Source organism: Lissotriton vulgaris, chromosome 4_1, assembly GCF_964263255.1.
Source record: "Lissotriton vulgaris chromosome 4_1, aLisVul1.2, whole genome shotgun sequence".
NCBI lineage: Eukaryota > Metazoa > Chordata > Amphibia > Caudata > Salamandridae > Lissotriton > Lissotriton vulgaris.
In genome coordinates, this window is record NC_141691.1 from 224238021 (window position 1) to 224265092 (window position 27072).

Sequence of the window (27072 nt, forward strand, 5' to 3'; positions counted from 1 at the left end):
CATCTGTGTAGACGCTGAGGCTCATTTGGTTCTACGGTTCATGAGGGTGCTTGCACTAAGGTTGAGTGCGCGAGGAACACCATAGCACCTGTGTTTTGGCAGATCCGTCGAGGGAGCCAAGAGGAACGAGAGCCCAGCATCACGTGTTATTTCATTCACGCTGATAAGCACAGCTTAACGCCAAGAAGCTTGTCAGAGTGTGTTCGCTGCGCATCAAGCTGATAAGCACAGCTGTAGATTTGCATTATTACTTGGTGTTGATTTACCATACGAGTCAGGAGTCTTATGCTTTTACCTCGCTGACAGGCACAGCTTTCATCAAAGTTGCTTGTTGAGTACGCATACGCTGATAAGCTCAGTATTTCTTCACGGTGCTCTCCCCCCACGTGTTAATAGGCACAGCTACATAAGACTTTTTTTTTTTTGATGGAATTCCTTTTTGACATTGAGGGTGTCATCTTCAAACATAAAGGCTTGAATGTTAATTTTGATAGAGATTGACATATTGGAGTGTTAGCAAATTGTTGCTTAGTCTTACCAATTTTATTCATCCAAATTAATATTTTCGGGGGTGAGTAGAGGTAAAAGATTTTGGTAACATGGCTACTGCAATGTCGATGTCACAACCCCCTCCTTTTCTCAATGATGATGGGGAACCACTCACTCCAAGGAAGAATTGGGAGAGGATTTTTTAATCTTATTTGATAGCTATTGGTGGCAACAGATTTTCATCAGAAAGGAATATGCATATATTGTTACACAATTTGGGTAAGCATGCTAGAGAAATGTATGATAATTTACCTGAAATTGAAATTGAAAGCAGTGGTGAAGGGGGAGAAGGTGATGCTCCACCAGATGTGTATCGTATTGCCTTGAAGAAATTGGAAGTTCAGTTTGGAAAGAAAATTAATGTTGTATTGGAGCGACACAAATTTTTTTCAAGGTCTCAAGGGAAACAAGAAAGGGTGGTGAATTACATAGCAGTCCTTAGAGGGTTGTCTTCCACCTGTGATTTTGGTAACCTTACAGATTCACTGATAAGAGACCAGCTGGTCAGGTGCACTTCTGATAGGAAAATACAAGAAAAATTGCTTGCTGATGCCCCTGATTTGAAGCAAGCGATAGATATAGCTAAAAGCATCGAACACACGGCATTCTGTATGAATGAAATGAAAGAGGCTGTTGAGGTGAAGCAAGTGTGTGAGGATGAAGTCTTGAAAGTGTCTAATAAACAAGACAAGGGTAAATATGTGCAGAAAGGTAGTGCAATCCTGAAGGAGGAGTCCCAAAAGATGAAATGTTTCCGTTGTGGTAATCCTAATCATCTTGCTAATAGTATAAAATGTCCAGCAAGGAGTGCCATGTGCAGGAAATGCAACAAAAGGGGACATTTCACCAAGGTGTGCCATGATATAAAAAAAGAAGTGACCCATATGATTTGGGATGATGAGGAGCCAAGGGGGGACATTGTATTCATGGTTAATGAATTGCTTGAAAATGCAGGATGTAGCTACCCAGAATGTGTGATCATGCTTGATGATGTGGCTTATAATGTATATGCGGACTCGTGTTCACCATACACCCTTATAAACGAAACCACATTTAAAACCAGGTCTGTTGACAAAGTTTATGAAGTGTTGCCCCCAGACATCAACCCGGGAGGTTACAATCATGACACTATACCTGTGGTGGGAATGATCATTATGCACATCAGATTTAAAGAGAGAGCCACTGTGGGTAAAGTGTATCTAACTAAGAAAGGTTCGTGTTTACTGGGGTGGAGACATCAAAAGGACCTAGGAATAAGATTAGACCCCAATGCCTCAGAACCAGTTTATCTGATAGATCAACCCAATATTGGTAATGAGGTGTGTGAGGATTTCCCTGAGGTATTTTCCAGTGAGTTGGGGTTATTAAAAGGATTCCTTCATAAAATAAAACTTAAAAAGCATTGCAAGCCCACAGTACACAGAGCTAGATCAGTGCCATTAGTGGTGAGAGACTCCCTGCAGAAAGAATTGGAAAGATTGGAGTCTATGGGGGTGATTGAAAAAATTGAGAGTTCTGAGTGGTTAGCACCCATTGTGGTTGCTTCAAAAGGTGGTGGTAAAGGGATTCGGTTATGTGTGGATCTCAGGGATCTAAATGCCAATATCTGGGTAGAGAGGCATCCTCTCCCTAGAATAAACGAGATGCTTAGTGTGATAAAGGGGGCACAATTTTTCAGTGTGTTGGATCTCTCGGCGGCATACCACCAGGTTGCCCTTCATCCGGAGTCCAAAAGCCTTACTTCTTTCACTACGCCATTCGGAGCATACCAGTATAATCGTATGCCCTTCGGGTTGGCGTCCGCGGCGGCGGTTTTCCAACGCATTATGCAACATATCCTGGAAAACCTCAGTAAGGTTCTGTGCTTTCAGGACAATATATTGATTTATGGAGACTCAGAGTGCGAACACAACTCGATTCTAAGAGTAGTCTTATGCAAATTGAGTAAGGCTGGTTTTACCACACAGAAGGACAAATGCAAGATTGGAGTCAAATCTGTGACCTACCTAGGGCATACCATATCAGGCGAGGGGATAAAACCTAAAACCAGTCTGGTAGATGCTGTATCGTTGGCACCCCCTCCGTCAACGAAAGAGGAGGTCAGATCCTTCTTGGGATTAGTTGAGTACATGAGTAAGTTTGTTGAAAAATTTTCTAGCCACACAAGCAACATGAGAGAGCTTTTGAAAAAGGGTAGCACTTTTGGTTGGAGTGAGGAGTGCGATAAGGAATTCAAGTATATTAAGTCAGCCATCGCAAGAGCACCCACATTAGGGATGTTTGATCCCAATGAAAAAACCACTTTGACTACAGATGCCAGTAGTAAGGGCCTAGGGGCATCCCTCACTCAAATGATTGGTGGATGCGAGAGGGTCATCGCTTTCGCTTCCAGGACACTGAAGGACCCAGAGTCCAATTACTCTACCATTGAACGGGAAGCCTTAGCGTGTTATTGGGCTATAAACCACTTTAAATTCTTTCTGTGGGGTATCCCTTTCACTCTAAGGTCTGACCATAAACCGTTAATTCCTTTATTTTCCACTAAGAACATGGAGAGGGCCACTCCACGCATTGCCAAATGGGTACTGGCATTACAAGGGTACAATTTCACTATGTGTTATGTGGCTGGAGAGAAAAATACCATTGCAGACTGCATGTCTAGGTTGCCTATAAAAGGAGAAGACAATGTGAGTGAACCGCCAGATGAGGCTATTCTTGTGGTGGAACATCCAGCCATCAGTAAAGAGGAATGGGAGAGTGTTTCCCAAGGTGACCCAGAGTTAAAGGAACTGATGAACTTGGTTGAGAATGGGTGGCCTGAGCACAATAGAGAGTTAGCAGGTAACCTCAAACCTTATTGGTCAGTAAGGAATGAAATTTCCAGCATGAATGGTCAGCTCTGGAGAGGGAACAAGGTCATTCCCCCGGCTGGCATGAGAAACAGGATCATTGTGTTAGCACATGAGGGTCACCCAGGAAGGAGCATGACGAAGAGTAAAGTGAGACAACACTATTGGTTCCCAGGCATGGATGGGTTGGTGGAGAGCACGGTAAAAGACTGAAGCGTGTGGTAGAAGTGACAAGTCCAAAGTTGTACATAAGGCCCCCCTCAATCCTATAGATGTTCCAAGTAAACCGTGGGACAAGCTGGGGATTGACATAATAGGGCCCATGAATTTTCTCAGTGCCAACCAGAGATTTATGTTTGTAATTATAGATTACCATTCTCATTGGATCAGCACTAAGTTTGTACACTCAATAACTACACATGATATGGTAGAATTTCTAAAGGAAGTGTTTGCTACAGAAGGTATTCCTAGCACCTTGGTGACGGACAATGGTGTCCAATTTACGTCAGAAGTTATGAAAAAGTTCTTGTCAGAATTAGCCATCTTACACATAAGAACACCTCTTTACTGTCCCAAAGCTAATGGTATGGTGGAAAGGGCAAACAGGATGGTGAAGAATTCTATTCAAATGGCAGTTACAATGTGTGAACCAGTAGAGGAGGCAGTGAGAAAAACACTATGGTCATATCATTCCGCCCCCAATGCCGTCACAGGTGTATCCCCATTTGTTTCCCTAAAAGGGAGAAACCCTGGGTCTAAGCTGAACCCTAATTGGTTGAATGGGGGTAGTCCAGTGTGGGTGGACAGGATGTCTGTGAAGGACAAAGTGGAGCAACATCAAAGGGAGTACAAAACCAAATACGACCAGAAATGGGGAACCACTTCCAGGAAGTTCTCTGTTGGACAATGGGTAGTGGTCAAAAGACCTGCTGTGGGACGTGCAAAGGTGTCCTTCTTCTCAAAACCTGTGAGGGTACAGAGAGTGAACAGTAACTCGCTGTTGCTGGAAGACGGAAGCACATCGAGCATGGATAATGTTAGTGCATGCCCCGATGTGTGTGTACCAATGACCACTGGTGAGGAGAACCAAGATGGTAATTCATTGGACAGTGAGGAAACCAGAGTGACCAGGATGCGCCAGCCACCTAGTTGGCAGAAAGACTATGTAACTTAAGTTGCTTTAATTTTTCCTCTCTGAAGAACCTATTACATATGTTGTTTTCCCATACAAAGGGAGATGTGTTGTAATCTTATCTAGTTTACTCATGTTATTGGTATGTTCCTACCCCCCTTCTCCTTCCATCTCGATTGGGTGTTCCATGGAATGTTGGCAGGGCGTCTGTGATAGAACGTTCACTGAGGTGAGCGGAGTGCATGAGACCAGACGTGAATAAACCAGCTCTTCAATCATCTTCGTGTGGCTGTGAATTATTCTAACACTTATCCCCTGCTTTTAACCCATTTACTTGCACTATAATTGGTGGAAAACCCACCGCTCTTTGCGGGTCCTTCTCCTTGCCTTCCTGATTCCGGCGGCCATATTGGGGGTAAGTGGGACGCCATTCCTCGCACGGTCTAGTCGTCACAAGGACGCTAGACCTTCTACAAAAGGCGGACAAACTAGGTGCTCAGCCTTGTTCATTATTAAGGGGTATTGGCAGTAGTGAGAACGCGCTGCACTAGTTTAAAGCGTGCTGCACTTTAGTGCGAATTGTAAGCTGCATATCGCCATCAGTTTTTAAAAACGCCCGTTTTGTCTAATAATTTATTTTGAGTTTAGCTTATCCCCTGCTTTTAACCCATTTACTTGCACTATAATTCGTGGAAAACCCACCGCTCTTTGCGGGTCCTTCTCCTTGCCTTCCTGATTCCGGCGGCCATATTGGGGGTAAGCGGGACGCCATTCGACGCACAGTCTAGTCGTCACAAGGACGCTAGACCTTCTACAAACGGCGGAAAAACTAGGTGCTCAGCCTTGTTCATTATTAAGGGGCATTGGCAGTAGTGAGAACGCGCTGCACTAGTTTAAAGCGTGCTGCAATTTAGTGCGAATAGTAAGCTGCATATCGCCATCAGTTTTTAAAAATGCCCGTTTTGTCTAATAATTTATTTTGAGTTTAGCTTATCCCCTGCTTTTAACCCATTTACTTGCACTATAATTCGTGGAAAACCCACCGCTCTTTGCGGGTCCTTCTCCTTGCCTTCCTGATTCCGGCGGCCATATTGGGGGTAAGCGGGACGCCATTCCTCGCACGGTCTAATCGTCACACAGACGCTAGACCTTCTACAAAAAGCGGCCATGCAAACGTGCAGCGGGCACGCGCAGCGGGACCGCCGTCATTCTGCTGGAGTTACACCAGCTAGACTGGGGTGAATGTGTGACATTGATCCACATTCTGTCCATCACCTGTTTTGTTTGCAATTGCCGCCATAAGTGCGCTAGGGATGCTCAGACGTGGGTCCCAGGCACTCCACACCACTGGAGTCAAGCTAGCCGGGCTGATGAGGTGTTACCTCGAAACCGGTCCGGTCCTCGGATGCTAGATTCCGTTCTGGGAAGGACATGGCTTTTGTAGTTCGGACTGGACTGTTCCCATGGGGCACAGGGTCAGAGCTGATTTGCATATCGCCATTGTCTAACCCAGGGTGGTGTGGAGTGCAAAAAAACGATGGATTTGGGCCCAGATCTTTGGACTGGGGTGAATGTGTGACATTGATCCACATTCTGTCCATCACCTGTTTTGTTTGCAATTGCCGCCATAAGTGCGCTGGGGATGCTCAGACGTTGGTCCCAGGCACTCCACACCACTGGAGTCAAGCTAGCCGGGCTGATGAGAGGTGTTACCTCGAAACCGGTCCGCTCCTCGGATGCTTGATTCCGTTCTGGGAAGGACATGGCTTTTGTAGTTCGGACTGGACTGTTCCCATGGGGCACAGGGTCAGAGCTGATTTGCATATCGCCATTCTCTAACCCAGAGTGGTGTGGAGTGCAAAAAAACCGATGGATTTGGGCCCAGATCTTCGGACTGGGGTGAATGTGTGACATTGATCCACATTCTGTCCATCACCTGTTTTGTTTGGAGTTACACCAGAGTTCAGCGCGTCTGTGCCCGTCCGGGCCCAGACGGGCTCAGGGCTAGACACGCTGGCAGTTTTCCCTGAGGTCGGTATTAGATATACTAGAAATGGCCTTATACTATTACGACCCTCGAAAGACGTGTCCTGCAATTACATTCATAAAGGAGATAAACCTTTTTTGAGTTGCAGGTTATGTACGATGGGCCAGAGAGCTAAGAGAAATAAGGCCTTATTAATGGCTCTGCTGAACTGTAGGTCCCTTCCTAGTCATTCAATTGAAATTAATTCTCTCGTACAAGATCATGAGCTGGATTTTCTGTTTTTAACAGAAACCTGGACCACGTCTTGTTCAGGGACAGATATGGTGCAAGCACTCCCCCCTGCCTATCTAATATACCACCTAGATAAGCCTATTGGAAGGGGAGGTGGTATTGCCATCATTTATAGGGACACGGTTGTTTGCAGAGCCCAGGATGGGGGGCGGGGGGGGGTTCGCGATTGTGAGAGCTGTCAATTCTCATTACGGATGTCATCCAGGACCTCCATATCAGGCCTCCTAGTGTACTGCCCACCGGGGTGTGTGGGCAATTTTGTCAGCTCGTTCATGGAAACCGTTACGCTCTTGGCATCGTCGACTGCCAATTTTGTGGCACTTGGAGATTTTAATCTCCATTTTGACGATCCTGCTGACACACTTGCTGTTGACCTGCAGTGTGATCTGAAAGCTTTTGAGATGAGGCTAATCAACTCAGGGGCCACACATTGTAAGGGCCATTTACTTGACCCAGTTTTCTCTAATATGGATCGTATTAAGGCCCTGACCCCCTTGGCTTTACCTTGGTCAGACCATTTTCTGGTTCCTCTCAATTGGCAGTATGATCTAACGGATGTAGCCACTCCTAGGACCTATTCTGTTGACAGGGCCTGGTCTAGGTTACCTGGTCTAGGTTACCGGTAGATCGTTGGACTGCTAATCATGACGCTACCTGCCCCTGCCCTGTGTTGGATCCATTAATTGCAGATGCGAACCTGGAAAATTGGCTGACCAGCTCCCTGGACGCCATTCTCCCTAAAAAGAGAATGCTGAAGAGGGAGAAGAGAGTGGGTTCAGCCCCTTGGTACACCCAGGTATTAAGAACTCTTAGGAAAGGCTGCAAGAGGCTGGAGCGGATCTGGAGAAAGGATTGGGTAGAGGTAACCCAGAAAGAGTATCGCGCGGCAATTCGAGGATATAAAGCCGCTCTCCGGGACGCCAAAGCTAAGTTCTTCGAGGAGAGAATTGGCAATTCGGCTAACTCCTCTAGAGAGTCCTTTAAAATTTTCAAAGATCTCTTAAAAACCCCCGAACCGCCAGTGAACCATGAGAGTCCTCGAGAGAAATGTAAGGAATTGGCCAACTATTTCCACATGAAAGTAGAAAACATCGTAAGTTCCCTACCCCGACCAGCCCAGGAACTAGACACAGGTAAACAGCGGGGTGCCGTGGAAATCGAGCTTAAAGCCTTTGGACAAGTGACCACTGACGAAGTTCTTAAGGTGCTAGGGGCCATAAAGAGTGGCTCGCCTAGTGATCCTGTCCCGATGAGATATCTTAAACAGATAGCAACTACCATCGCTGCCCCAGTAACTGATCTTATCAACTCATCTTTTACGCAGGGGGTGGTGCCACCCAGTTGGAAAAAAGCAGTAGTAAAGGCCCTTCTGAAAAAGCATGGTCTGGATCCATCTGACCTGGCAAATTTCAGACCGAATTCTTTGCTGCCCGGGCTCGGTAAGATCGCGGAGAGACTGGTGAACAGGCGACTGTCACATTTCCTGGAGTCCAATGGCTTGTTGCGGAATTCCCAAACGGGATTCAGGCCGGGCCAGGGCACTGACACTGCCCTTCTGGCAGTCGTGGAAGAAGCCAGGAGCATTTTGGATTCAGGAGGATCGGTGGCAGTGATCCTCCTGGACCTCAGTGCGGCTTTTGACACCGTGAACCATCAGGTGCTGCTTCAGATGTAGGCCTGACAGGGATTGCCTTGAAGTGGCTTGCGTCTTTTCTGAACCATCGAACCTACCAAGTCTGGAAAGGTCATGCACAGTCAGCCTCGATCCCCCTCCAGTGTGGTGTGCCTCAGGGCTCCTCCCTGAGCCCCACATTGTTTAACGTCTATATGGCCCCGCTGGAGGATGTGGTGGCACCATTCGGTATTAAAACTATCAGCTATGCTGATGATACCCAGTTGGTGGTGGCCCTTTCCCAGTTGGTGAATCAACCAGACCTACTTCACTCCTGCTTCTCCAAGGTGCACAGATGGATGTGCAACTAAGCATTAAAACTGAATGGCTCCAAAACAGAGATGATGCTGCTCGGACATTCGGGGCTCTCCCTGCCGCCAGGCAGCTGGCCTAGTTGTCTTGGCGATCCCCCAAGCCCCAAAAAGGAGATCAAAAGCCTGGGGGTGTGGCTGGAACAAGACTTGGACAAGACGCTGGAGTCTGTTTTGGTCTGCTCCGGTCAGCCCGTAAGATCTTGCCTCTTCTTCCACTGGTCTCCAGGAAACTTCTTATCCAGGGATTAATTGTCTCGAGGATGGACTACAGCAACGCGATTTTTTTGGGCGCTCCGGAAGCAACGCTCAATAAACTCCAACAAGTGCAGAACGCAACAGCAAGGCTGCTGATGAACATTCTTAGGAGACAGTCAGCAAAACCGGCACTGAGAGCGCTGCACTGGCTCCTGGTACGGGAGAGGATAAAATTTAAATCCCTCTGTACGGCTCATAAAATCCTTCGGGGGAAGGGACCTCCTATTTTGGGCAGTATGGTGCTCCCCTACAAGGCTACCAGAGCCCTGCGATCGGATCACAAATATTTGCTACAAACGGTCAGAGTGAAAAGAGCCCGGACGGGCGGTAGAAGATTCTCAGTGAACGCAGCCAATTTATGGAATGCGCTGCCTTTGAATCTACGTGCAGAGACTTGTACTATGCGGTTCCGGAAGCTACTTAAGACCTACCTGTTCCCCGCTTAATGCTGCCTTTCTACTTCTACCCCCTGGAGTCGTGAACAAGCGCTGGGATGCCCGAGGGTAACAGCGCGCTATACAAAACTCCAAATAATAATAATAATAAGTTGGGGTGGCTTTTGAGTCTAACGCAGGGGTGCAGGGTGGGGGGATGTGTTCTGGGTATTCCTTGGGGGGTGGGTTTCGTTCTGTTTTCCTTTGTTTCAAGGCAACGCATTGTTGTGCATTTTGATCTGGGTGTACTGTTCGCTGTGGGGTGGATTCTGCCCTTACTTTTGGGATGGGGGGTAGGGGGTTGAAGGTACTATGTTGGAATGTTAATGGTCTGGGGGACAGGATAAAATGAGTAGTAGTATTACAACTTCTTAGACGTCTTTCCCCTGATGTAGTATAGCAGGAGACGCATCTGATCGGCAATACGCGCCATGCCATGAATCGGAGAGGTTATCGTCTAATCGCACACTCTGGATTCACTTCTGTTTCTAGGGGTGTGGGTATCCTAGTTAGGAGTTCCCTCTCCCTGCAGGTAGATGACCATTCTTGACGACAGGGGACACTATGTCGCCATCACGGGTAGGTGGGAGGGGAAGACGATCTCATTACTCTGTGTATGTTCCACCGGGTTTACAGACGATGACCTTTGCTGACTTGTGGAGAATAGTGTTGGGGCTCCCTGAAGGTATTCTTGTTATGGGCGGGGATTTCAATTCAGTTTTCCCCGGCCGGGAAGACCGCAGCCTCCCCAGAGACCTCACGAGATGAACAGTCTTGGTTGAGTGGCTTCTTGGAGACACTGGGTCTGGTAGATTTTTGGAGGCTGATGCACCCTGCACAGACACAATACACCTTTCACGCTGGTGCATACGGTAGTCTCGCTAGACTTGACTATGTCCTGATGCCGGCTGCATAGGCCGCCTCGGTGAGGAAGGTCAGACACTTGGCTAGGGGTATTTTGGACCACTCCCCACTGTGGCTTTTGATGGACATGAAGATGGGCTCCGAGGGTCGAGTGGCTCCGATCAATCCCTGGCATCTCCGTAACCCTAAGACCCGGGCGGAGTTGGTTAAGTCTTTAGACCGTTATTTTGCCGAAACCGTGGGGTCAGTGTCCTCTTCAATTTCGCTGTGGGAGGCCTTTAAGACGGTTATACGTGGTCAGGCACTGTTGTTGATTGCTTGTGCAGAGAAACATTTTATTGTTTAACAGAAACAACGGTTCCAGCGGAAAGTTAGGCTACTCTATAATAACAATCAAATGCGCAATCACAAAAACGGGTTAAGGTGATGTCAGAAAGAAAGAGGGCCTTGCAAACTGTATTTGAAAGCGAACCAGTTTAACAGCTCTGACTATTGTACACAGAAGCTGGAATCATTACTAAGTTAATCTTTGGTCGCCTTTTAAAAAAATTGTGGAAACCAAGCTGTACATGTTACATGTTTTTCACTGTTTGTTTTATGGTTCCATTTCACTTGACTCAAAAGCACTATTGTTTTTTTCTTGGTTTGTGTATTTAAAATTGAATTTTACAAATCTGATAAAAAAAATGATGTGAACATGAAGTCTGCAAGGCCCTCTTTCTTTCTGACATCACCATAACCCGTTTTTGTGATTGCGATAGTGCATTTGATTATTATAGATTAGTCTAACTTTCCGCTGGAACCGTTGTTACTGTTGAACAATAAAATGTGTCATTTTAAATGGGCATTGGTGACCAAAAACACACACTGCTCAAATAGTTGTGTAGAGATGCATTAATTGGGAGTAAATTTCCATTAGCATTAAGATGGCGTATATTAAAGTTCACAATTTCAGCAAAAACACAAGAGAAAAAAGAAACATTCAGCATGATCATACACTTAGCACCTCCCAACAGAAGGCACATTTACCAGCATTTACAAAGCACAGCGACATCTCCAAGTAGCATCAACCTGAAGGCGATTTCCATGCGACCCAGCTGTCATAATTACTAATATTTTGTTCCATTTAATATACCTACGTAAAATAATTATCCCAAATTATAAAACACCAACAAATCATTTACATTAATTTTGCTGCTGGAAGAAATCATTAGTAAAAATGGATGTTACTAGATATGTAAGGCGCTCACAATTTATAATATGGAAATCTTGTATTACAGAATGACAAAGTAAATAAAGCACGTCATAACTCAATAGTCTTTATTTCCTAGGTATTTATGTACAAAGCAACATGTATGTCGTTAAGTTGTTTCTACAGTTGCGAGTTCTTCTTTCTTCCAACGAGCTCCTCAGTCAATATTCTCCAATCCCTGAAACACAAGGAGTGAGAAGAGAGGCGCATTAGAAGGCTGTAAAAAGAATGCAACATAAAAAGAAATGCAACATAAATCGTAGGTGGTTTTTTATCTCTATCTGGTAACGGGACAGCGACATAGTTGCTCAAGAGCACAGGGACCGCCCATAGCATGGTAGGTTTATTTTCACAGGAGTGGGCAGTATTGGAGAGAAAAGTCTAAATAGGAGAACTAAACACAGAGCACTTGGCCAGTTGAGATGTATCACCATACTGCAAAACTACTCCAAAGAGTAACTAACTTCTTGAGCAACACAAGTAAACAAATTAGTTGCTACAATCCATTCACCTTAGGAAGACCACTCCTCACACACACCTTACACTAAAAGCGTACACTGCAGTGGCACAAGGACACCTTACAATTAGACTTGATGTTAACTAAGGCTATCTGGCTTGAGACATTCACGGTCGTCAGCATCATCGCCAGGTGTGGATATACACATACATACATATATCAGATGTGACATCACGGGTATTTACTCTGCAGGTATTACAGCATGTTGACCTGTACCACGTGTTGTAATATCACACATGACTTTACAAAACATGCTTTTACCCCGCATTGTAAAGTTTACGAATATATATATATATATATATTTACAATGGAAAAATAGGTTAAAATTACTTTATAGTTAGGTGAAAATGTTAGTCATAACATCATGTTTTAAGAGAAAACTAACAACTGAAATTCACCAGTTATAGTTTACTGAGACAACTATAACATGCACCAACACCATGCCCTGCTTATGGCCTCAAATATCACAGGGCAAACACTGCCTGCAGCACGGGCTTGTCACTTGTGTGAGAAGTTGGCCTGATATATAATGTTCACTATCTAGTGAACACTTTGTATCAGTCAAAACAACCCTTATTGATGATTGGTTGTAAGTCAACCTTATAGACCAGCTATCCTAGTAGCATGGATACGAGCAGTCTAAGGCTAAAAGACTCGAGAGGGCGTGTTAAGCCAGCTGTTATACCACACATGTACCCCTTGAACACCCAGTGAAAGGACACCACACAAGTGTTATGAAAATAAACAGTGTATTTATTAAAATCACAACAGCCCTGTACTCTTTATGAGGACAGGGTACTAAGCACAAAACAAAACTCTTACGAAAATACTTAAGTTAGCACAGTATATACAAATGCCCGAGGGGCACGGAAAACCATATACTCTGAAAGTGGAATGCGAAATTACTAGCAGATAAGTACAGTACTAATAGGCTTTGGAATCGCTAGGTCTTGACTACTGAACCTTCTGATTACTAATAGGAGGCCTAGGGGACTCGGGTGCAGAGTGTGCGCTCTCACGCGGGATGCGGGACTAAGTCTATGGTAGCTAGATTTCACAGAGTTAGTGTTCTCGGGCGAACCCGACCTGGTAGGAGGAAAACGAAAGTGGATTCTGACCCTTGGATAGTGAGGCTATGCTGGGGCACCGAAATGCCGAAGTTACCTAGCCCAGGGGCTGCAGCTGCATATGTCTCAAAAGACGTCGGGAATCCTCGTAGACGGACCAGGAGCCTGGAAGAAAGAAGTTGCTGGCAGGCAACCAGTGAAGAAAGTTCGATGGATCCAAGCCTGGATCGATGATAGAAGACACCTGAAAGCAGAGGGGACCAAGTTCGTGACTACTAGCCAGTAGTCAGGTGGCACCAGGAGGACACCGGATGGTAGTCACCTCGACTAGGTGAGTGGGTGACGCTGTGCTCGCAGATCTCACGGACCAGGAGGCGTTGTCGGCAACCAGGATGGAGGAGCGAGCTGTCCCACGATGGATGAAGCTGTCGGCGTCGCTGGACCCAGGAATGGGCAACAAAGTCTTGGCAAATTCAAGCCAACGCGGTGGACTCAAAATGGCGTCTGGAGTGGACCAGGAGGGTCCGGGGTGCCTCTCTTGAAGAAGGAAGCAAGGGCCAGCCTGAAGCAACCAGACCAGCAGCAGTGATGTCGTCGGGCGTCGTTAAGAAGGCCACAAGCCAGCCGGCTAGTAGCCAAACAACGCGGTGAGCAGGCAAAAGCAGAAGGGCCCCACGCAGATCGTGGAGATGCTGGAGGGCTGATCTTCGGTGCTGGAGCTGCTCAGGGTTGGGGCTTCTCGGACCCCAAAGCACTCACCAGTGGAAGACTCGGTGGGCTTGTTGCAAAGAAGTCGTGCAGTCTTGGCGATCGTCGGTCCCTCGAGGTCTCGTCGCACTCACAGTTCTCAGCTTTGCTGTAGAGGTGAGTAGAGGTCAGAGGTGCCAGGGAAGCCGGGTCTCGTCGAGCTGGGTCGTCGGATTCCGGAGGAAGGACTTGCAGCAGACCGCAGTGTTCTTAGGATGGTGCCTGCGGATGCAGGGTGACTACTCCTTAGCCACAAGGGAGAATGTTGAAGAAGAAATCTTGATGTCCTTTCGCAGAAAGTCGTGTCTTGATTCCAAAGATGATCTAATTTGAACAGGGGGCCCGCTCCTATCTTTATACTAAAAAAGGGGGCTGACCCGGTGACTAGGTCCTGCCTATGGGTGGGACTAGGAGGGGGGTGGTTACACCCCTCTCCCATGCCGGACTTTCCCCAGGCCAGGGGCTGGTGTGCCCCTGGAACTGGTTCTGACCGGCCTATGCGTAGTGAGCACCGGGGTGCCACTCAGCAGTCACCTTCCTGTAAAGCCCTGCCTACCCAAGATACACAAAACTCTGTCTGGGACGGTGCTAGCACCGCCCTCGACAGGAAACCCTTTGTCCAGGCTCCCCTCGCTGGAAGGACTCCCAGCTGCAGGGGGTCAGACTCGTGTCTGTGGTGGCAGCATCCATTTTGTGGAGCTGAGGCTTTAGTTAACTTTAACCGGGGTTCACAGTTACATACATGTCGTGTCCCTCTAGAAGGGTGGAATGCTAACCCCGTCGCCAGAATTGGCGAGGGGTTAGTATTCCAATTCGTATGACACCTTACTCGACATGTTTTGATAAAGCAATACCAAAGATAGCATTTAACCGCGAGGATTATAATGCACTTAAGAGTATATGGTATGCGATATCATGGAACAGCTATTAGGACTTGGTTCCGCAAGCTGCAGACAGGCTCAGCTCATGCCAGAGCACCATCTCACACGATTCCAAGCACTCTGCCTTCAGGATTGTTAAGGCCTGCCATAGGAGTGACTGATCAGAATCTGTGTGTCCATTTTAGGGTTAGATATAGGTATACTATATCTACAGCAAAGGGTGATTACACGACTTTGCCCCAGCTGTCATGCAGCCAGTTGTGTCAAATTTAGGAGGCCAGCCAGGGGTGGCATAATACATGCTTCAGCCCCTGGTAGGCCCTGGGTACACCTATGCCCTGAGTTACAGGGTCTGATAAGGTGGCCCAGTACCAATTGGTAAATGCACCTAGGGTACACGTTGTAATTTAGAGAGAGAACAGCCAGGCTGTGGGTCTGATTGGCAGGCCCACAGCCAGAGAAAGTCGTAAACCAGTGAAACAAAAGCAAAAAATCTGGGTGATCATAGGATTGCAGACCCTACTCTCCTACAACTTGCATCTGGTTTAGTGGTCACACAAGTTCAGATATGCACAAAGTGCTTGTGAGGGGGCGAGGGCTGTGCCTAAGAGTACCCTGGTTCACCTAAGGTAGTCTGTGTGTGTGTGTGTGGGGCAAGTAATTTATGGTTTACTTCATTATGCACTATTTAGAACTTACTTTCATATCTGAATAACTTTACTATCTGAAATATTGTACTATCGAAGACAAGGCAGGGTAGTGGTGCAAGTTATATATGGACAGGCCCTGTGGCCAAACTCCAGTGGGTTGCCAATCTTCAGTGGGCCGCATGGCATAGCGACCCCATGCGGGAAGTCACCCTCCGCCTAAGCCTACCCTCATTTGTGTGACCACCCATGGGGTTGGCATGAAGACCCGGGGGTTGGAGGGTATAAACATTCAAGGACAAAACCAATTTTAAATAAATTTTGTGCACAGGACTATGGGGTCAAGGTATCCCTACCTTTCCTCCTCCATTTGCTTTAAAAAACATTTTCAGGACTCCAAGACCAAGTCCTGTAATGACGGCTGAAACATTTTTCTTCATGTTGCACCTATCAATCACATTTCTCAGTCAGACCAACCAGCATGCATGTTTTGACATTTGTTTTCCTCTCGCAAGTCCTGCAGCAACAGATATCTATACATTTAACATTAATATCCATATAATGGCTGAAGAGAAATATGCCAAATAACAAAATGTACACTGAGTAAATACCAAGCTTTCTGTCAGATTTGGTGTCATTCTATTCAGCTATTTATTTATGTATCATTGTCAAATTTTCCTTATGGACATTGCACAGGGCGAAAGTTTTGGGACCACCCATTTTCCCCTCAACACCAGCTTGACAATCACTCCTAAACTTTCCAAGAAGGAGAGTAGATGAACTTTTTTATTTTATTTTATAGTTTTATGAAGATTCGTCAAACTACACCAAATTTATTAGCAAAATAAAAAACGCTGTTCCTATGGAAAGTCTGACCTAAATCGAACTACACAGCGGTGAGTGTTACCGCATATGTATTTATATTTGTGTTAAACCTGGATTCCTTGGTGTGGTTTCCCCTGTCTTTTTGCCACCATCTCCTGTATTGTGTGCTGTGTGCTGGATTCTATTTTTGATGGTTTATGTGTTCTGGGCACTTAACTGCTGCTGATCGGTGCTAAAGAGCAAGGGCTCCCTGTGCAAATCATGATTCGGATTGATTATTCACAACTGGCATATTTGATTTACTGGTAAGTCCCTAGCAAAGTGCACTGTGTATGCCCGGGACCTGTAAATCAAATGCTACTAGAGGGCATGCAACACTGCTTCTACCACCCACGGTAGTAACCATGTAAACTTTCCTCAGGCCTGCCACTGTAGCATCTGAGTGCTGTCTTAAACTGCCATGTCGACCTGGCAAGTGTACCCACTTACCAGGTCCTAACCGTCCTCTTTTCTACATGTCAGGCACCCCTAAGGTAGGCCCCAGGTACCCCAATTGGCAGGGAAAAGTGTATGAGAACGCTTTTCACTATTGCAAGGCCGGTCTCTTCCATACGCTATCATTGGAGCTGCCTTGCAACATCTTACAAGTGCAACTTTCAATTGGGAAGAGATGGAGATTTGAAGATTGGGCTCCCTGAGCTCAAAATTTATAAATACATTTGTATTTATTTATTGAAGTGTTGTATAGCACTAGCTGGACCCAAGGGTATCAGAGCGCTTCACATCAAATACAAATATGCTCCAAATAGACAAATACAGATATGCATCAGGGAGTAAGGAGTAAGGAGCCCAGGTGGGAAATAAAAGTCCGAACAATGACACCATGGACGCATTCCAGGACGGAGATCAGGCGCGGATCATAGTGATAGAGGTCTTTTACAAACCGACGTGGGGTTCTCGTTGCGCTCCAGAGCGCTCAAGGAAGAGGGCTTTGAGTAGCATCTTGAATTTCAGGAAGGAGGCGGTCATTCTGATATTGGGGGGGGGGGGGGGGGGGGGGGGGGGAGGATGGAGTTCCAGATCCTAGGAGCATTGCCCGCAAAGAATTTTATTTTATGTTTTAGTAAAGTTGTTTTTTAAACTGTGTGTGCATTTTCTTGTTTACCCACACTGTGCCTCTGGAATAAACGTCTGGTTTAGACTTAGAGGGGCCTGTTTGTGCATTCACTATAGACAGTAACACAAAAAGAGCCGAGGTGTGCCCTGCATATTCTGATGAGCCATTAACAGGCTGATGGGTCTTCTTGGTTTAGAGTGGTAGGAGGAGTTGTCACTGACACCTGAATAGGGCTGTGCCTGTCCTCTCACAATGCTAATCCTATGTGTATCTGCAAGAACTTGTGAACAACAAAGACTTTCTTTGAAGTTTGCTAACTTCAAAGGTGAAAAGAGGTATAACTTTTGGACCTAAAACACCAGACCTTTAAAACACTTCTGCATCAGGAGAACCCTGCCAAGAAGGAGAGCTGAAAAGCTTTCAGGAGAAGTACTGCTCCTCCGCAGTGTGTTGCTTTGCTGGGTTGGCCTGCAGCTGCTGCTTCTGTCTGTGGACAGTGGAAAGGACTGGACTTGTACTTTACTGTAGCCTGCTTGAGAAGATTCTCCAAGGGTTTTGAAGTAGAGCGTGCCTCCTGTTAAGAAGTCTCAGTGACACAAATGTGTCACCTGCAGCATCCTTGAACTCCATTGCTGAGGGTTCGGACCTGCCTTGTGGTGCCAATTCTAGTTCTGGACATTTGGAAGTTGCAAAATGAATCGAGAAAACAAAAAAAATTGATACATAGCCCTTCTAGTGCCAGTTTTTCTGGCACGGTATATACGGGGGGGGGGGTTTACCCAAACATAGTCACTGGGACCTGGGTGCAACAAGTACTGAGAGGAAGGGGTCCCAGTGTGTGTGTGAATTAATTTAATACACTTCAACCAAATAATAATAAACAAATTCAGGGGTGGGGAATTCATATCGCCCGACGCCCGAGACATGTTGATTTCTGTCAGGGGCAAGAAGATTTAATGTCTATTTTGTCCTACGGACAACTAGACATTAAATCAAAATAAACGGGGATGTCCCTACTTGGCCCCGCACCTACAGCTATTGGCTCCGTGAGTGGCCTGTGGTTTTCTGTCAGATGCTACAACCAGTAGCAGATGAGAAGTTGCATCTGTAGGCAAGCATAGCTCTTATGTATTACAAGTGCGCACAAGAACATTGGTCTGCCTAAAACTGCTCCACACGTCCCTCTCACTTGATTTAATAATGCCGTAGTATGCGTGATGGCACGGGATGCAGATTACAGAAAATACAATTTATTTTCCTTGCAGTTGGGATTTTAAAAACACGCTTTTGTGTTTTCCTAGCAGCTATATTCTGCGTGACTAGTGCTGAAAAGTGGACACTTTTGCTCTGCAAGCACTAGAAGTAGATGACAGAGGCGGTAGAAAGAGAATAACACCGGGATGAGCAAGGAGAGGGCTCTTTGAGAGCGTACTGTCTGCATGTTTCTAATTGCCACAATTATACAAGAAGGAGTCCATAGTAAAGCTAGTTTAACTTGTGTTAGGTTCTACGAAGAACGTAATATAAAATGAGCTGAGGCCCGGTAAATCCTTTTTTCCATCTGTTTTGTTGTCTGTTTTCTCTTTTTCCTTTGCTGCAGTTGTCCAAAAAATCTAAAGTGTGGTGAAGAATTCTCATGCAGGATAGTGAGTTTGTATTTACAAGGCTTATCTATTGGTGTGCCCAGAAGCAGTCCTGCATGGGTGGCGCTGGAGGGCAGTCTCACCTGGCGTGCGGGGTCCCGTTTGGGTCAGATTCTCTCCTGTTCTGGTCTTGGCGGCTCTGCTGGGGTTGGAGCAGTCGGCTGAGGCTGTGCTCAAGAGTGCAGTGGAGTTGGTTGGTGCTTTAAGTTTCAAGAGACCCTGATTGGCCGCCGCGAGGGCATAGTCCTGGTCATTCAGTTGCTGAAAGGTGAGATTGTGTTTGGGAGAGGCGCTGGCAAGTTTTCAGTGGGCTTAGGCGTTACAGTTTCATTTTTTCAGGGTATTTAAATTTGACATCTTATTTTATGTGCGAAATTCAAGAGTTATGCTTTTGGCTCTTTTAGTGACACACTTAGCCAGCATTTTGAAGGCCTTTTGTGTGATGCTGTGATCAAGGCTGCCGATTTTACATTGCCTATGTGTGGCACTTCTGTGTTTTCAGTGTACTTATGAGTGACATTCTACTGTCAAATGTTGGACACCACGAGTGACATTTTATTGTGAGTAAACCGAATAACGAAGACATGCAAAGAAATGCATATCAGAGATTACCCCTTTTGAGCAATGTGAACTGCTACAAAACCCCTGAATTGTTCGATCTAGCCTACTGGGCATATTTTGAAAAGAAAAAAAAGTAAGGAACGTGAAGCTGTCTGATTGAGAAACCTATACAGAATATTGGGATTGAATATAGTCTACAAATAACCAATATATAAATATGTTCGATTTACTTCTCAAAAATAATTTGCCATGTTAAGGGTCAGGGCAGCATATTCTTTTCAGATCGAATTAGTATGTATCTTCAATGGTCTGAAAGAGTAATTTAAAAAAAAGAAGCAGTAATGTTTAATATAGTGTTTCAACCTACCTTCCTGCCATTTCTAAGCACTAACAAAAAACACATAGCTGCACTTTAAAAGAGAATCATTGCTCGAAACTGCATCATTTAATAATATATTATGCATTAGAGTAAAATCAACATACTTCCGAGTCAACACAAGTAATTTTCCCAACAGTAAAACGGTCTCCATTTTTCTCCATGTTTGCTGGAAAATGAACCACAAAGCAAGCAGTGAGACCTTTCCATAATATCCCACCACATTAGGTGGAATTTTCTTCCCACTTCCACCCTGGACACAGATTTTGTTCGATCTTTGAAATGAGCAAATACTTGGCCATCTCCATGAAGAGAATGGACTGTGGAAAGAATTGTGAACACTCCCAAATGCATTATTCTGTGGGTGTGCACAAAGTTCCCAGGGCTTTCCGACCCTGAAGAATCCTCTTCTCACACCTCAGAAAATATGTATTCACAAGAAAAGGTAGGTTTAAGTGAATCTTTTACAAATGCACTTCTACACTTTGAGCCTAACAAACTGAAACACGGTGCTAGTTGCGAACCTAAGTTAAAATAAGCATTAGCAAACAAGAGATCCTAAACAGCCAAAGAGGCTAGGGGTGTCCAACATGTGCCAAGGAGGGCCACAATCCATACTCGATTTTCAGGATTATCACATAAAATACACAAATAACATTTTAATCTCATTGGAACTAATTTGAATAGTCAGTGTTAATTTTGAAAGTCTGGCTATGGATTCTGACCTGCCCTCATAGACCTACACTGGACATCATTGCCACCTAATCTTAAACTTCCTTGGAAACCTTCCCCTTCTGCAAGAAACATTTGTATTTCATATCAATCTGTATTATATCCTTCCTTAGAATAGAAAACAAGTGCATTCTTTCAGCCTCTTCTGGAAAACCATGGATATCTTTGCGGGCAGTATCTCTGCTCCAGTCTGGGCCAAGTTAGGCCCATACGGTTAGGCACTGCCTGTCAATAGGAAGTGCTTGGGTCTATTTATTGGGGGTGTTTTTAGGTCTGCGCAGGGGGGTATGTCTCTAGGGGAGTGGTCCTGCATGGGGTTGTGTGTCTGTCCATTAAGTGATGTATGAGTTTATGCATCCATAGTGTAGCTATGTGTCTGCAGTGGCGTTATTTGAGTGTGTGGAGTGGGTGTGTTTGTCTGTCCTGTGAGTGTCTTTGCAGTTGGGTTGTGTGTATGTGCAGTGAGTATGTCAGTATGGCAAGATGAAAGGGGAAGAACCAATTAGGCTGGAAGCTGGCCAGACGTTTCGTGACAGACAACACCTCCCCAACTGCACAGAATTTCTCATCCATATTTTTACTGCAACACTGAGGTACTCCGCCTTATTTTTGACTGAATAGCATGCTACCCGAATATTATTTACAAAATATTGAGCGTCAAAATTTGGAAAAGGTCATTGGTAAGTTAAGATTTACTATTTTAAACTCCAGACTCTATATTTTGGTCCTCAGTATTTTGGAAGCATGATGTTTCTGTAGTAGAAATTTCCACATACAATCAACATGGATGGATGTGCACATATGCTGCAACTTGCGTTTTGGACCAGTATAACCAAACTACCATACCTGAAGTCAGTTATTCAAGATCCTTTCAAGATGATACGGAGGAAGCTTTTCACAACTTCAAAGAATGTCTTCGAGCAGTCGCAACTTGGATGGATGCAAGTAGTTTAAAACAAAATTCTGACAAAATAAATGTTTTGGTTTTTACCAAAATGAACCCCGCCACCTTCTATCGGGTGGTGGCCTGCCAAACACCTGTCCTAATCATACCATATCTGCTAAAAATATGTGCATCATCTTTGACTCCACTCTCTCTTTTACGTCGGAAATTAAACATATTTCGTCTGTCTGCCTTATGAAGATGAAAATTATAAGGAAGTTTCTTGATCTGGTTCCTGAAGAGACTAGGTGAACAGTAGTTTATTCTTTAATTAGGTCCCATCTGGACTACTTTAACAGTCTCTACCTTGGTCTTCCTTCATATTTAATAAACAGATTTCAGCTAATTCGAAATGCAGCGGCAGAACTAATCAGGAGAGTGCTGAGGCGCCATCACATCTCTCCATTTTTGAGACCTCTACACTGGCTTCCAGTGGAATTTCTTATCAACTTCAAAGCTTTAACAGTGGCTTTCAGCACTTATCATGGTGAGGCCCCATGTTATCTGCGGAATAGACTTTCTCTGTATACTCAAAAGAGGGCACTCAGATCCAACAATAGTCACCTTCTGCGGATTACAAAGTTTCTGAAGTCTCGTCGTGGCGGCAACCCCATCACCATATGCACTGCAAGATTATGGACAGTCTTCCTTTTCAGTTATGGTTAATGGACTCTGTCAGTCTTCAAAAGGCAACTTAAAAACTTAGCGATTTGACTTTGCTTAGTTTCTTGTTACTTTGGCCTCTATTTACTGTCTGCTAAAGCGCTGGGACGCTACCTTCGATGCAGCTGTGCACTTAAGTGTCATTTGATTGATTTATTGAAGATCATTTATTGTTGTGTTTCAGTACTTAAGGAGAATATCGCTTTTCTCAGCAATAAAGTCAAGATTTCCTTCAACATTTTTACAAATCCTTTATATTACTGGTCAGTTTTATTAACACAAAAATCCATTAATGACTGTCATCACACATAATTGATTTGGGAGTAGGTGGGACAAGTTGATTGTCTTACAGGACAGGTAGATTTATGTTGCATTTTGTCCCATGGACAAGTAGATTATTTAGAAATTTCCACACCCCTGAAATTAATTGGGTCTACATTGTTTTAATCACAACGAGACTCAGTATATCAAATATACACAAGAATAAATCAATTGGTACAATCGGTTGTACAGTGCCACAGGGGGGAGCGGGAGGGGGGTGAGTGATCAAGTGAGGATCAGGTGGTGAAGTAACGTGAGTGATAGTCAAATCAATGAACTGAAACGAAACTGTATTCTTGAATCAACTACAGTAAGAAAGACAAAGTTCATAACAAAGGTACAGAAGATCATACTTCACATTTAACAATCAATGAAATTAGTAGTGGCGTGAAGTTGATGGATCAATGGGCAGTTGACGTTTCGACCCTCTAAATGCAGGGATGATTGTACTCTTGCTGGGGGGTCTTCATCAGGACTGGACAGGGGGGCAGGCAACCTATTTTGGTATAATACAGAAATAGCATTGTTGAGGCAGTGAGAGATTACTGAATAGTTGGAGCACACGTGGCGAGGCAAGACGATTAATCGAAGAAGGGTTCATTGGTATTCATTTAAACAATTAATGGCAGTGAACTAATCAACATGCATTTGTGGAATTAATTTGGCGTGATCCAAAAATGGTCATACAGGACAAAAAGGCGGTCACAATGGTGTACCAAAGCGAGTGGAGCAACATGCCAGCCTGGAGATGGCGTCAGGTGTAACACTAGTACAAGAAAACACAAAGGTACCTGAAAGTGACCTGAGATAGGTAGAAGTCATACGTCGTCCGGAACTTGGAAAAAATCCAGAGGACGGTAACTAAGGGGGAGCAATCAAATGCCAGTATCAGTAGGTGGTAGTTATCATCTGGTGGGCATGGAGTTAAGCAGGATAATGAACTTACCCCACAGGCGAAATTAATTGCCGCATGTGGTAGCAGCAGATGGTGATTCAAGTTACTTGGAAAGCTGTGGGCAAAGAAGGGGTAGCACGGTCAAGGAATCTATGGCAACTTAGAAGTACAAGACGCTCGTTAGGAAAACCATGAAATGGCTTACCAGGTATGTGGAGTATCATCGAGGACCGGCCAGATTGAACAAATGTCCAGGAATTTCTAAGAATAATTACAGAAGCAAATCACTGGACTGCACTATAAAAACACGGGGCAGAATGCCGGTACGAGACACTGCTCGGGTTGGAACCCGTGTGATCGCTTACCCGGTATGTGGAATGACGTCAGGGGCCGGGCAAATGTATCAGCGGTCCGGAGTGTCTAAAGACGATTAAAGGGGCATGTTAGTGGACTGCACAAACGTGGGGCGACAGATCGTCTGTGTGTAAGCAGAACGCGTCTGTCTACTTACTTGCGAGGTGCAGAGTTAATCGTGCTACGGACGCCACTCGGGAATGAAATGGCGGACTGTAGTTCCTGTTAGTATAGTCACCATGGAGATTGTACCATGTGACGTCCCCAGGTCCGACAGGAATAGAGGAAAGACTATGCGATCGGAATAGAGTGAGGAACACTTATATTGAAAGCGGGATACAAATCTTAAGGGAGAGATTATATCGCATGGAAATGAAAGAAAAATGAATTGTAAATTCAAAGGAAGATCTTAGAAAGACACTCATAAAAAACGGGCTCGACAAAAGGTAGTCATGATTGTCGAGTACCACACAAAATATTCAATCGCAATTGAACTGGTGCATATTTCATGTGAATGTGAAAGGATAATTTACACATGTAATAAATAATTCAACAATGTGCCCGATTCGGGCGAAAGTCAGCAGTGGTTATCTGAATATAATGGTGTACCTCCAACAAAGGGGTAAAGACCATTATGTTGTAGTATAAACATCGGCACGTCATTATTAGTACAGAAAGACCAATACATGCCAGCACTGTTAGTCGATGGCGCACCTCACATGAGGGTGTAGGCCGACATATTTTTGAGAAAAAGGTACATACAAATCTGGACAGGCATGGTCTGTAGCTTACACAAGCGTTGCTAATTGCGAAAAAGAACTGTCATGTTCATTCAGCCCTGTCTCAATTGAATTAAAGAAATAAATCCATTTGAGTTCTCGTGTGTTAAGGATGCCTGTGATGTTCCCACCCGTGGTCCCAAAATGGCTTTCTCTATTACCACCCATTTGAGATCGTCTTGGGAATGGCCTGTAGCCTGAAAGTGGTCTACTAGCGGAGCTCCTGAGACCCTGCACCTGATCCTACTCATGTGCTGAAGAATCCTTGATTTGATTTTCTGCTGTGTTTGCCCAATGTAGATTTTATCACATGGGCATATTATGGCATAAATTACGTTGGTTGAATTACAATTACTGTGAGTTTTGAGCTTGATTTTGTATCGGGAGTATTGAAACTCCTTGGTTTGGATTGTAGTGTCGCAAGCTTTGCAGTTGCCGCATCTGGTATGTCCAACTACGGGGGGTAGGTCCCATAGGGAAGTAATGGTCTGCTCTGTCGGTGTTGGAAGGAGAGATCGTACAACAAGGTTCTGGATACTTTTAGCTTTTTTGAAAGCATGTAGAGGAGTTTCTGGTTGATTGATTTCATCCGAGATGAGTTGCCAGTGTCGGTTGATAACACGTTTGATTTTATTACTTTTTGTATTGTACGTGGTAACGCAGACAATTCTGTCATTGGAGCCGTCACTCTTGTCCTTGACTGTGAGTAGTTCTTCTCTGGGGTAGTACCAGGCACGTTTACGTGATTTCTTGACCAGGCGTCTCGGATAACCGCGTTGGAGTAGACGGTTGGCGAGAGCTTCTGATTGGGTAAAGTGATTAGCTCTGCTCAAACAGTTTCTGCGAATCCTTAAGAATTGCCCGAAGGGCAAGTTGTCTCGGAGTGCCCTCGGGTGATGGCTGGTATATTGCAATAATGAATTTCTCTCAGTCGGCTTGCGATACAGAGTGGTGTGCAGTTTACCAGATTCCTCGTAGATGGTGATATCTAGGAAATTGATGGCATGATTGTCTGATTGTATAGTGAATTTCAAGGAGGTAGATTGGCAGTTAAGCCAGGTGAAAAAATTGGACAGCTGATCCTGGTTCCCATTCCAGATTAGCAGAATGTCATCGATGTATCATACCCATAGACTAAGTTGGTCTCTGAATGGGTTCACGGGACTGAGAACAGGGTCGTCTTCAAATGCCGCCATGTAGAGTATTGCCACATCCGGGGCAAAGGGAGCCCCCATGGCTACTCCTGAGGTCTGGAGATAAAAGTTGTTCTTAAACAGGAAAAAGTTTTTGGTCATCGCAATTCTTAGTAAAGCCACAATCAATTCAGATGGTACTTGGACCGGGGCTGGACGTTGTTGTAGGCAACGTGATATAACATTGAGTGCTTCTTCTTGTGGAATACATGTGCATAATGACACCACATCACATGTGGCTAGTCTTTGGAGATGAACATCAAACGGTTGATTCTTAACGACATTGATCGTGTGCATTGTGTCTCTGAGATAAGACCGGGTGGATTCGGCCAAAGGTTTCAAAAAGAAATCAATATACTTTCCAAGGGGCTCTAGAATGGACCCACACCCCGAGACAATGGGGCGGCCAGGGGGAGTGTTCATATTTTTATGTATCTTAGGTAGAGTATAGATCGTAGCCAATCTTGGATGTTTTTGATTGAGATATTGAAACTCGTCGTCGGTTAGGAAACCCTGGTCAAGACCGGCTTGCGTTAACTCAAGGATCTCTAGGGCGATCGCTCGGGAAGGATCAGAGCGCAGTAGTTGGTAGCTCGTGGCATCACCTAGCTGTAGAAGAATCTCAGATTCATAGGACGAGGTGTCTTGAACAACTATCGCCCCGCCTTTGTCCGCGGGTTTGATCACGACTTGGTTGTTGCGGGCCAGGGACTGGAGTGCTGCTTTCTCACGTTTGCTGATGTTATACTTGATGAAGGATTTGGTCTGTAAGAGGGAGTGGACATCTCTCCATACCACTGCTTCATAGGCTAGAATCTTGTGACTCATGGTGCTGGCGAAGGGTACAAAGGTAGAGGGTGTCCTTAATCCTGTAGTTGATAAATTGATTAAAGGATCAGAGTTGCGAAAGAAATATTTCAGTCTTATCTTGCGAAAAAACTTGTAGAGTTCAGTCCGTAAAACAAATTCATCAGGAGTATGCGTTGGAACTTAGGAGAGCCCTTTGCTCAAAACTTTCAATTCGTCTTCATCAAGTGGTTGTCCAGATATATTGACAATGGGGCTGGTGGCTGGGCCCATCTCTACCACCGGTAGGTTTGGTTGCGGGTGGTTCTCTCGCCGTGTTGTTCTGTTTGAAAGTGAACCTGTTTCTGTGGTTGTCCGCGTCCTCCATCCCAGGTGGTCGAATTTTGTTGAGGAGTACGGGGTTGG

At 45.1% G+C, this 27072-nt stretch overlaps 1 protein-coding gene across 1 annotated transcript in view; it reads right to left on the reverse strand.

Annotated features, from left to right (window-relative positions):
- Positions 1–11650: 11650 nt before the first annotated feature.
- The window catches only part of NDUFA1 (NADH:ubiquinone oxidoreductase subunit A1), a 124221-nt gene continuing 108799 nt past the window's right edge, over positions 11651–27072 (reverse strand). Inside the window, exon 3 of the mRNA XM_086918546.1 lies at positions 11651–11777. Within this exon, the coding sequence (XP_086774672.1) occupies positions 11757–11777 (21 nt within the window). The 3' untranslated portion in view covers positions 11651–11756. The remainder of the gene's footprint in view (positions 11778–27072) is intronic.